This window comes from Acanthopagrus latus, chromosome 16 (assembly GCF_904848185.1).
Source record: "Acanthopagrus latus isolate v.2019 chromosome 16, fAcaLat1.1, whole genome shotgun sequence".
Lineage (NCBI taxonomy): Eukaryota > Metazoa > Chordata > Actinopteri > Spariformes > Sparidae > Acanthopagrus > Acanthopagrus latus.
Window position 1 is genome coordinate 11,663,299 of NC_051054.1, and position 12,107 is coordinate 11,675,405.

Consider the following 12,107-nt stretch of genomic DNA (forward strand, 5'->3'; position numbering starts at 1 on the left):
AAAGTTTGTTAAGAGCAAGCGTGAGTGATTATAGCATTTCTCATTGTCACACAAAACAGCAGCACTAATTGTCGCGTGTTGTGTCTGCATGTGAATGTGTGCTTTGGAGGAAGTTAGGGGAAGTAAATGGGTGCCATGTGTGCAGGGCTGGGTCGGAAGGACAGAGCAGCCGTCTCACTGGAGAGTGGATTTGAGCAGCTTGGGGAGATAGACTCAGCTCGTGCCGTCCAACGGGACACATCAGAAGCCCCTCTCGTCAATCCCCCCTCTCTGCCTCATTCATTTGGGAGTATGATTTATACTTTTTGAAGTGAAGGGTCTTGAATCCCACTATAAAGGAATTAAGAGGTCTCCCCTGAGTCCGCCATTCAAATGAGAGCATGGCAGGGATATGAGGGCTTTTTAATAGAGAGAAATTAGTATTCACAATGCCTCAAACTGGAATCTGAAGGAACCTTTCAGGTGGAGAAGAAAGGGCCAGTTTAGAAAAGAAAGCCCTAAGAAGTCGGGGGCTTTTCATAGCAGTCGTGTTTTTGCCCCTCATCAAGGAGCGCTGGAGCGCTCTGTGAAATAACCCAGGAGAGAGGGAGACAGAGGAGTGTGTGTGAAACAAAATTAAGAATGCACCATAAATAGGCAGAGAGGAAACAATACAATGAGGAGTCCCACAGTCTCGAGGCCAACGGGGCAAAGCGGCTTCTCAACAGTCCCCCCATGCAGATCCAACAGTTGCGGGGATGACTGGGAGCGATGAGATGCTTTGACAAACATCTTTTGGATGAACCTTTTTTTGTGCAGTCCCAGAAATGCAGGGATTTGAATCGGCATTGCAACTATGTCAACACATAGGATTTCTCTATTTGGTGAACACTGACCTTGAAAACTATTGAATTATAAACTATTACTGAAGCCAAACTATCTGCTGTCAGCTCAGATCAGACTTCAGGCCAAGACTCACATTACACTTATATTCTGTTTGGGGTTTTGGAGAGCTCAAAAAACATACTTTACATCGTTTTACCCCTATTATACTTCAATTATCATCATCAAATTATTAGAAATTATTTGAAACTGATGACAAATAACAGTAAATAACACTTTAGTCCATTTTGCACAGCCTGTTCAAAGCAGGAATGTAGGGATTTTTTGCCTCACCGTTCTAGATAATACACACGAACACAGAATGGCAGAGCATTGAGCTTCCACCTTTACGCCATCAGCAGAGGTAGTAACAGAGCCGAATCAACACCTTGTGAGCCACTAGGATGGGACACATGTTGACACATGACACATGCTGTTACACACGCTGTTGTGTTACACGTCATGCCTCTTTCGCTTCCAGAGAGCCGGCATGCTATCTAACATCACACACTGGGGCAGTATTTAAGTTTAGACTGAAAATACTTGGTGCTGAATTCTGAAATAGTAGTAAATAATCAGAAAAGAAAGACAAGGACAGCGCTCACATTTGATTATTTAACATTGGTTTCAGAGAAGATGCCCTTCTTCAGCATGTATACAAATTGGACTTTAACGGGGTCATGTGAAAAAATACATATATTTGAAAAAAAAACAGTTGATTTTTGTAATTGTTATTATTACTACTATACATATAAGAAGCTGGATTAGGAATCCAGTGGAGTGGAAGTAATCAGGAAGTAAAGCAAATGTCAACAAAATGGGTTGCAATGGATGTGGACAGAATACGTATAAACTAAAGATTAAATCCTCCCTTAGTGTTTTTGAAACATGCCTGGAATTCACTCATTTATTCATCAAAACAGCAATGACAAGTTCTTCCTGTAAGGTCACACAAACACACATTGAAAGCTTAATCTCATTTTGATGACAAATAAGAGGAAGTGCTGGGACCACAACCCACACACAGACACATTCACAGTCACTGAGGCATCATCTTAACAAAGATCAGCTTGGTTAACACTGACCTGTGCTCTGAAACAGATTCATTTAAATGAGTTGGTCATAGACTTATCCATCAATATATTGAGCTTTGATCGAACAAAAAAAGGTGTCTCCAAGAGGCCCTTGAGAGGCTGCTTCATTTAACTAACAAGTGGCATCAACTACCTGTTCGTGCAGATTGAGGAGGAACATCTGAGATGGGAGCTCTCTGACACCATGTCAATAGGACACACTGGTAATGGGCACAAAGGGTTCAACTGGAAATTGAAAGTATCAATAACATTTAGAGTTTGCAATTTCACCATTTAAAGGGGCCAAAAGATTTGTTTTTTTTTTTAAAAGCTTGGAGGAAACAAATGTATTGAACATACCTGGCTTCTGTCTCGTTTTCCAACAGAAGGCAGCCAAAAGCTGAAAGAGAAACAACATAATTACTGATGGAAACAGATGGACATAATACCTCAAGAGCTGTGTATAATTTTGTTTTTAAAAGAGCGTAGCTTACTCTCTCTGGTAAGGATCTTGGGAAAAGTGTCTGAGTCGCTCTACATACACTGGCATGCTGTTTGCCTGTAAAACACAAATCAAAGATACACAGTAAGAACAAAAAACATCAAATCTGTATACCAGATTTCTACTGAGGGGGAAGATGCCAGTTTGCTTTAACCTTGCTGGGAAGCCGCCTCCTGTCCTTCCTGATGCAGCAGGCTGCAGAGCCAGGCACTCGTTTCAGACGTGAATCATACCGATACCCTGCGAAAATACACAATGGATTAATCTTCCTGTGTTGCAAAATGGTCAGAAAAGATCATTAATATTTGTCAAAACCCTCTACCTCTCTGAGAGGGCCGTGCAGGTTGCAGGAAGGTGGGCGACGGACCGTTATCCTCGAGGGAAAGCTGGTTGTCCGAGTCCCAGCCGGGCAACAGGCCGGCCACGCCCGTCCCGACTCCACAGTCGCCCTCGAAGAACCAGTCACTCTGCTCGTCATCGCCTGCACACAGGAACAGGGAGGGAGTTGCATCAGTTAGCGTGTCACTGCTGAAAACTGCATATTTCTAGCAACCAACACACTTTTGTAAAATTGCCATAATCTAAAGTCCAGATTTAAAATGATGTGTTGCAGTGCTATGATGCCTTCATTAAAACGCCAAAGCACCACCAGTGCAGAGCTACTATAGGATGCACAGATTTAACCACAGTAATGTTAGAGGACAATGTTGGAAATAAAGCGGAAATCTGTAATAATATAATTAAGTGGTCAGAAAAAAAAGCTTTACATCCTTTAATTAACGTTATATATTAAGCTCCCATGTCTTTAGTGGTCCAAAAAACACCAGCGGAGGCTTCAACTGATGGTGTGTGCATCAATAATGACTTCCTCCTTTGACTACACACTACCGCACAACCAGACAACACCCGTCTCGTCCCCAGGCGACCAGCTCTCCTCAGACCTGTCAGTCAGCAGAGAACACGCAGGAACCATGCCTCTCACAGTCAAGGTGTAGTGACAACTGTTAAATCAGAGGCCGCCTGGCCCCACCACGGCTAATGAGATTAGCAAAGGCTTCAGCGCTCATTAACACGACATGACAACGTCTTATTAGAGTCGCCTGGGTGCCCAGCAACTGGCCCATTGTATCGAAACCTTCCTCTCTAGCCCCAGCATTCCCTCGGAGTCGGGCAGGGTGTCGTCCAAATCTGACAACTCATCATCTCTCTTCACACATTCAGGAATGCTTCATCTGTGAGCTCCAAATCACTGATGAGTTTGAACCACATAAAGAGGTGGAGGTGTTGCACTTAAAGTGGCACTTCTGTGTTTTGGGGAAGAAATTTTATTCAGAAGAGAACAATTGTTAATTACAGATTTTCTTTGTTATGCCAATCAAAACCGAATAAACAAACAGACCTTACAGGCCAACACAATTTCATACTGCTTTACTCTGTTTATATTTGGCGGACCCTGCCACTTTTCTAGCCTCACACAGTGTTCTGGAGACCTTATTTTCCTATTTTTTGAGACTGTAATATTACCTCATTGATATTCTCAATATAAAAATTCTGAGTTTGAATTTCTTCTGTAAAACTACACAGCGCCCTTTTAACAACTTCCCATACATTAAATGTATTTGTGTTTTAATACCTTGTCTCCCCTCATCGTTGGTGAACAGGCCAGGGTCACTGCTGCATGTGCTGCTGGTTTCCCTGCAAAGAAAAGAAGATAAACATCACATGTGGATGAACACCGCCGACCTGTCTCTTTAATATCAATGACACTTGAGGATGTGGAACTCTGTTTTGATTTGTCCTCTCAAACCTGATGGGTTGTTCAGGTCAGACAATGTTATAGCATCTGAAAAGTGAACAATGTGCATCAGAAATTTACATGGCCATGTAATGTCAATATTTAACATGTAGCATTCAATAATAGAAGTAATGAAGAAGTCCGGAGCTGGAGGTCGACATAAATGGAAATGACACAAAAAGACAGAGCGTGCTGTGTTCTCCCTTGTTGAGATGGCAAACACAAAGGCATGAGAGGAGGCTCTGATCGAAGCCACTGAGTGACATGCACAATCTAATTGAATATCCTCCGCTGTCAGCTCCAATCTAATCTGGCCTGCGCTGTGGAGGATGACAGCAGAGCGAAACACATTCCCCTGCCTGCCCCTCCCTCTGGGTGTGCCCCACACACAGAGCGACCCACAGACGTGCCGCTTCCATCCAACAACTGGCCAACATCTGCCGTGTGGGCTGCGGCAGCTCACTGCCTCGACTGCTCCATCACTGCTTCCCTCCACACCCCCAGGCAACCCCTGTTACACTGGATCCACACCCTCTGTGTCCCCCCTCTGTTAACCCCAGACCACCCTGGGTTTCTCTACATTTCTCACACCTCAGCCACCTTGAACCAGGACCTCCGAACACTCCAAGGTCATGACGGGGGTGTCAGGGGAAGGGCGGAGGTGATGAAGATGGAGGGGCGAGAGCTCAAAAGGATTTTTTTATATATATATATATATATATATATATATATATATATATAGTTTTGTTTTGTGTTTGTCCTAAAACCCTTTTCAGAATACCAGTTACTTTAAATGACAAGTTGCATAATTGCAGTAGGTGACACTAAAGTCCTTCTTTTGCTGAACTTGGGCCATTCCCATATATATTGTACAGCTGAAAACAGTCCCCAACAAAAGCACTGTTTGCTCCTGTTTGAGTAATGTTTGCTAAAAAACTACAGTGCCCAGTTGTTTCAGAAATTACTGAGCCTTTTGTTTTTTAAATGACTCTATATTTAATTCATTTTCCTTTATTTAAAGGATAATGCACATTTAGCATTTTTCTGTAAATGTGTCCATGTTAGTAGGCAAGCTAACATCACTGATTTTCTACATTTATATATCTGTGACCATCTTTGAAAGATTTTTGTCTTTAGTGGAGACAAACAGGTCAAGGACAGCAGACGGTATTGAGGAGCGGACTAAAGCGGTGTCGGTTTATCTCTTGTATTTTCCTTCCAACGCAGCTATACATTCAAACTACTTTATGAAAGGGCGGGAGCTCGATGCTCTTGATTGCCTTGCATTTTGCTTCCTGTTTATCATCGCTGACCTTGCTCACAGGAGAAAGCTGGAGGGTCAGATATGCGCTGATACGGTGCATTGCCATATTGCAGAGGCCTGCCAGTGACGGCAGGATCAGAAAAACGTCCGTCCAGCCTGCGCGTCTTTTTTCCTGGCCAGATGGTCCGGCATCATCTCCTCACATCCGCAAGAAGCAGATGTGAGAGGGGAGCAGGCCTCTCCGGGGGAATCTGGAAGATGTCTGGCCGAGCTGACACCACGGTCCCACCCCTTCGGCCCCCATCTCCAGACCGATTCCCCAGGCTTCGGCTCAGCTGTAACCCACCGCTGGACACATCGGCTGGCATCTGGAGCACACAACGCTCTAACATGAGTTAAGCAAACAGCAACAAGCTCTACAACAACTACTTTTTTGTACACAACTTTGCTTAGAAATTAGGAACAAGTGATGGTATACCATTTCCAGCAGCCAGAGTGGCATAAAAGAAAAAAATGGGTTTGGTTCTCATCGGAGGGAATTGTGCAAAGTTTGAAAAAGAATCACAGGTATAAACAATTAATCAGACACCCATTAAGTATTTATCCGTATTAAAGGTGTAATGTGATGTCGCTTGGAGCAGCAACGGGCCGATGTGAGACCGTTTCAATTAAGTACTGCCTAATTAATGGCATGAATAATTGAGACCCCCATTTTTCTTGGGACCAATAGCAAAACCTCCGCTTTCTTTAGCAGTGACCTTTGTCAGGAAAAGTTGACAAACATCTTAGGGCAAACTTTGGTCTTTGACTCACAAAGTAGCACTTCCGCCCATCAAAATGGAGATATTATATAGTGGATTAGGTGCTGTAGAATAAACCAATAAGTCTTAATTATATATAATGCAAATTGTCCATGGTGAAACAAAGGCAAGGGCAACTGCATTCCAGTATTTTAGAGCTGAACTCCCCACATGGCCCTATTGTCTCTGTACAAGCCAAAGAGGTGAAGCAAAACACAGTATCCAGATGAGCACTAATAATTAGGATATAATCCTCAGCTCCTGGGAGAGGCAGACCAGTTTGCACAGAGATTACAGGCTAGCCGCCATTTATTGAGCCCAGGCTCATTCTGCAGAGGAATAAAGAAGAGGCAGAGACGGAGGGGGGCAAAGCGCTGATAACAATGGATCTGTGGGCTCTTCAAACAAGCCGCCTCAACCCAAATCCATGCCCTCTTCCATGGGTGTCTGATTATAAGGTTATCCCACCATCCCTGAGCTGCAGTAATTGGATTAGTCTCAGAGATTTATGAAAATTAACTTCAGCAAATGCTGCACTGCTCCCCCCCCCCAAAAAAAAACTCCTCATAGAGTTTTCAAAATATAAATGACAGCACAATACAGCTGAGTGTGACAAAAGCACACACAGTGGCTTTGTTTTTTTCTGGTGGCTTGGGCTGAAGTCACCGGTAGCAGCGCACAGCTGGAGACGGAGGCTGAGCCCGGGAAGGCGTCTACCCACAGGTGAGGCCTGTTTGCCGGGCCAGCCTGGGTGCCAGGTGGCCTCACTGCCAGCAGGCTGGGCCAGGTCTAATCAAGGATGTGGAGCCCAACTGGAGCTGCCAACATCTGCTCCTCTTGCACTTGGGTGGCTGATGGCAAAGCTCCGCTCCGTATGCACATAAGAGGAGTGACCTTGAGGAGAGACCAGACACTCCGTATGAAAAAGGTTAATGGAATGAACGGAGACCAAAGAAATCCGAGTGCTCCGACAATGGCATCTGTGTCTAACATCAAATGGACCGTACACTCTCTGAGTATAAATATTGCTGTTGTACCACTGTCAAGCCCTCATCACTGCTGCCATTTGTTCATATCCTTTGCCTCCGCCACGGCTTAACCATTAGACTGTTCCAGCCCTCAGTACAGTGTGGCAGTCTACTGAGCAGCAATCAAGAGCGTTGGCGTTGTGCAAGTGAGAAATGATTGACAGCGTGCCATGGTGTTCCCATTTATTTCTTCTCCGGAGCTGTTTTCTGTCAGAACGGCTATTGATTTTTCCATAAAATAAGAAAACAAGTACCGTTTAGGGGCTAGGGAGGTCAGCACAAATTAAACCAGAAGATGTAAAGCCTTCGGTCTGTCCCATTACCGGTTACCTCAAATGTCTTCTTCTCAAAGGAAATACACCGTGCAGGAGCATGGAGACACACTGAGAATGGGAACTTACAGGCAGTAAAAGACGATGTTGACTGGGTGTTATAATGCCACTGAACAGAACTGCACTGCCCAACGTATATGTCTATTTATCAGCCTCTTGCACATATCATCTGTTTGTGAGGCAAAAAAAACACTTACAACCTTGAATTTTAGTGAATAAAAAGTGTTAAATAATCAACAAATTTATTAAAAGAAATTTAATGTGCAGCTATTTTGACAAGCGATTAACAGTTGAAGTTATTTTTTTTCATGAAATCAAATACGCAAATTTGCTGATTTTACTGTTTTTAAGATGTGCAAATTATAAAATATCTTTGGGTTTTAACTTTGGCTTAAGGAAACTGGATGGGCATTTTCAATTTCCTCACAAAGTTCAAAAGATCAAATTATTGATCTATTCAATACTGTCCTATACTACTATACTTCTATACTAACTGTTAATTGACGACCTCTTTTTATTGCCAGGACAAAACTGGTCATCGTTTAGTCTTTTGACAGTAATGATATAATGCCCCTCTCTGCTGCCAGTTCACAGCTACATTTAGTTTTGCTAAATAAAATGCACAGGAGCGGGTGCACTGTGGGACACTGGGACCGACCCAGCTTTAATTACCCAGCCCAAGACAGGAATTCATTTCAAAACAAATCAATACCACACCAAGTCGCTTATTTATTTGTGACAATATTTCTCGAAGGGAAATAATGAGCTGGCAGATGCCCGGAGGCATAACTATCAAAGATCCCTCCCTGGTGATCATTTCAGCTATAGGAGATGAGGATGAAGAGGCTCTATCATTCATTTTTAATGTCAACTCAATCCTTTAAAGTGAAGTGGTACTGTATGATTCTGATACCTTTTTTTTTTGGTTTAGTTGAGGACACGCTGGATATTGACAAGTGGCTCGATGAAGACAGGCGGTATAGATCATCTTAAATGTCGCCTTGTTTAATTGCTTCTGTCTGATAGTAGTTATGATCATGACTTTTATGTTATGGGTTTAACTGCCTTGGTAACTTTCCATTTAAAGGGTAAAAGGCGCTTTTGGAGTTTTGAGCTCCCTTTTCAGTATGGTTTTAATCCCGACGCTTTAAACAATGACGGGGTTAACATTTGGCTTTTTTGGACACCGAGTGTGGAGAGGCTCTTTTCCTATACGGCCCCACAACATTGTACCGAATGAAGGGTGACGTTTGACTCGAACACAACAAAAAAAAAGACGAAGAAAATACAGATATCCTTCCTTGAATCTGACATTACCCCTCAGACATGTGCTCATCCGCAGCATCTCTGCGTTCCTTGGCCATCTTTCTCTTCCAGCACTCCTTTCCCATCAGCCTGGCTCCTTCAGTCTGTCGCTCTGCTGCCACCCAACCACCAGACCTCTTCTTCGATCCTGACAGATGCTGCATCCTAGTTGGCCTGTGTCTCCGTCTCCTGTCTACACCAGAAACCTTCAGCTTCTGCTGCAGCCTAACAGTGACGTTGGAGGACATGCGTTTGACCTTCCTCCGCCTCCTGAGCGGCCGTCCAGGATTATTCTCGGTGAAGGAGTCAGACTCTGGCCAGGAGGGCTGCCTAGTCCTGACCGGGCCTGTCATGACGGAGCGCCATCGAATGGTTGGGTTCATGTCGTCGGAGTCACTGCAGTTGGCCACAGAGGCAGCGATGGTTGAGGAAGAGTTCTCTCTGTATCCTTTAGTCTCGTCCAAGCTGGACTCAGAGGCCTCAATCCAGCATCGACGGTGCTCCAGTGGGAAGAGGGAGGATTCGCGGCAGCGCTTGCGGCCTCTGCGGCGGCGGATCTGCCTTCGCTGCTGCAGAGGATTGAAGACCATTTCCTCCCACAGCTCCCCCAGTTTACTCTGCTCTGAGGTCTGCTCCAGAGCAGACACCAGGTCCTGCACCAGCTCATCCATCATGGTGCTGGGGACCAAAGACACAGGATACAACAGAGTTAACTAAAGTGATGTCAAGACAAGGATTTTAAAACCATTCATGATGCTACGCCAAAATGAAATCCAACATGTGTGAGCAGGGTAAGTTAGTCTCACATGCGACAGTCACGGAAAGAGGGGTGAGGGATCTGACAGTTTTAGACTGTGATCGATGCTGCAGGTGGCTAAAATCTCTTCAGGTGAACCGTAGAGATTACAGTAATTCATGCCATCTTACTTGTGTTTCCAAACTGCACATTTTTGGATTCTGGAAGATGGGTAAGGAGTAAAACTGGGGTGGGGATAGTATTAGGGCAATATTCAGAAGATGTCCAGCAAACTCAGTGGTCTTACGACGTCCCGCCTACGACACCATCTGATTGGTTACATGTCACGTGTTAAAGCTACTCAACACTGAATGATCTAAATCTGCAAAGTCACTACTAAATAAAGTTACATTCAGAAACCTCATGGTGATATTGCAGACCCATGACACTGTTTATTAATGGATGTATGCACAGGGTTAGGGTTTCATGGCAGTGTTGGATTTTTACTGTTTTTTGCATTAATATAATGAAGTATCTTGGTTTTTCAGGTGTGTTGTATGCTGGATGAGCAACATTCTCAAAGTCATGTCTGGTTATTTTAAAATATTGGTAGTTTATAACGTGTTTTTCCATCCATTTGCATACCCGATGACTGCTTGTCATCATGACTTTCACCAAATGAAAATGTGTTATCTTTGAATTTCTCTCTGTATGATCAGCGAGCACTGTAACAACATGACAGATTAAGGAAGCTCGTGCTATACCGGTAGTTTGAAATCTAATCCGATCCCTGCTGCTAATGTGGGAGTTTCCGGCTATGATCTCCACCTGTGGTTTGTAATCTCTGGACCCAGAGATTACAAACCTCAGTCGTGTTTTGAGCCATAAATTATCCCCAAGGCTCATTTCCCTCAGAAGTCTGGCAGCATCAAACTGTAGATGATCCATCCGCACTGTGAAACTTTCAAGTTGCCCTTTTGTTTGATTGCAGCATGTTTGCTTAAAAATCAGCGCCTCCAAAAAGAAACAAAAAAAAACACTCAGCAGCTTCTTCATTACGACATCAGGGAGCTGTACAAACATCAGTGCGGCTGAACAATAGCAGAGGCAGGCTGGGCTGCCTGCTGCATGCTCTGTGTTACATAACAACATGTCACACGTGAGCTGAGCACAAGGACAGCCTGGACAGCCGCACATCTCCTCACAGTTCACCAACTCATCAACGACACACAACGTTTAACGGCGTTTAATACAGCACCCGTGTCATAACCGATCATCAGCTACCCTAGCGTTATGCAATAATAGACAGAGAGAGAGAGGCTGCTGTGTCTGAGCACTCACCAGTCGCAGCTCGTCTTGTTTTGTTTTTCACCACAGCTGAGACACCAGACGCACTTCCGCCCTGGCTGTGCGGCCAATCAGGCGTCTCCGCTCCGCTGTGACGCTCCTGCCAAACAGCGCGCCACCGCTCACCGCCACAGTGTTCATGCAGATAAGAGCCCACAGTCAGCCTGCCGAGCTGCAGATAACGCGTTTAACTATACCACCATCACACTCTTATAACCAGCAGAGACAGATGACTGATTCAGGTTTCCACTAATGTATCTGTGATGCCTGACAGATATTATGTTGATCGCATATTGTGGTGTTATTCTCAACAGTGTGCCCTATGTGGGTTTCCTGTAATATAGAACTAAAAGAGACCATCTTGTGATGAGATCACACCAACCACTACACCCAATCAGTTTGCACTTTGCAGTGGACATGACCAGAGAAAATAAGACCAGGGACCCTGACCAGAGAAAACAGGGGGACTGCACCAGGATTGTTCAGGATGCCCAGCCATCATCACATGGTCAACTTTTGGTCAACATTTGCTATCAACATATACATTTGTTTCTCAAGTAATGCACATAAACATGACACAGCTCACCCGTTTCACAAACTCGCTTCTCTCCTGTACTGTTTCCAGCGCAATACACACTGATTGTGATCATATCACAACATGGTCTGAGTGGATGGGAATGATTGAAACTGAGATACCATGATTCAGGATTTGAATTGGATGTGGTGAAGAGAGGAAAGCTGGGGGGGCATCTGTAAAGTTTTGTGACATGTTATCTTGACAAAATCTGCCCAAGAATGCAGAATGAAGCCTAAAGCTGGAAATAAGTTAGCATTTTTTAACTTTTAGCTCATTTATCTTAAAGTCTGTGTTTTTTTGTTTTTTTGTTTTTTGGTTAGATGCCTGAAACAAGGCCTTTGGTTAACACCAGCTGAAGAGATTTAAGTTTTGTTCTACATTATTAAATACATCAGCAATGCCCCACCTGTAAATTTTAAAGCATTTAGGTTTCTTTATAAAGAATAAGATTGCTTACAAGTGATTAAGTGACAAGTTGTCACCAGGC

At 44.0% G+C, this 12,107-nt stretch overlaps 1 protein-coding gene across 5 annotated transcripts in view; it reads right to left on the reverse strand.

Moving 5' to 3' along the window:
* Positions 1-12,107, reverse strand: part of LOC119034451 (G patch domain-containing protein 2-like) — a 38,711-nt gene that overhangs the window by 12,334 nt on the left and 14,270 nt on the right. For 2 of the 5 annotated variants that reach the window (XM_037125474.1, XM_037125473.1), the window contains exons 3-9: positions 8,973-9,638; positions 4,070-4,131; positions 2,759-2,917; positions 2,591-2,676; positions 2,429-2,493; positions 2,295-2,334; positions 2,089-2,180 (exon numbers count right to left, since the gene is read on the reverse strand). In XM_037125474.1, the coding sequence (XP_036981369.1) occupies positions 2,089-2,180; positions 2,295-2,334; positions 2,429-2,493; positions 2,591-2,676; positions 2,759-2,917; positions 4,070-4,131; positions 8,973-9,638 (1,170 nt within the window). Of the gene's footprint in view, positions 1-1,737; positions 1,954-2,088; positions 2,181-2,294; positions 2,335-2,428; positions 2,494-2,590; positions 2,677-2,758; positions 2,918-4,069; positions 4,132-8,972; positions 9,639-11,037; positions 11,232-12,107 lie in introns of those variants that run through there. The other 3 variants (XM_037125475.1, XM_037125476.1, XR_005079568.1) reach the window with 3 other exon arrangements.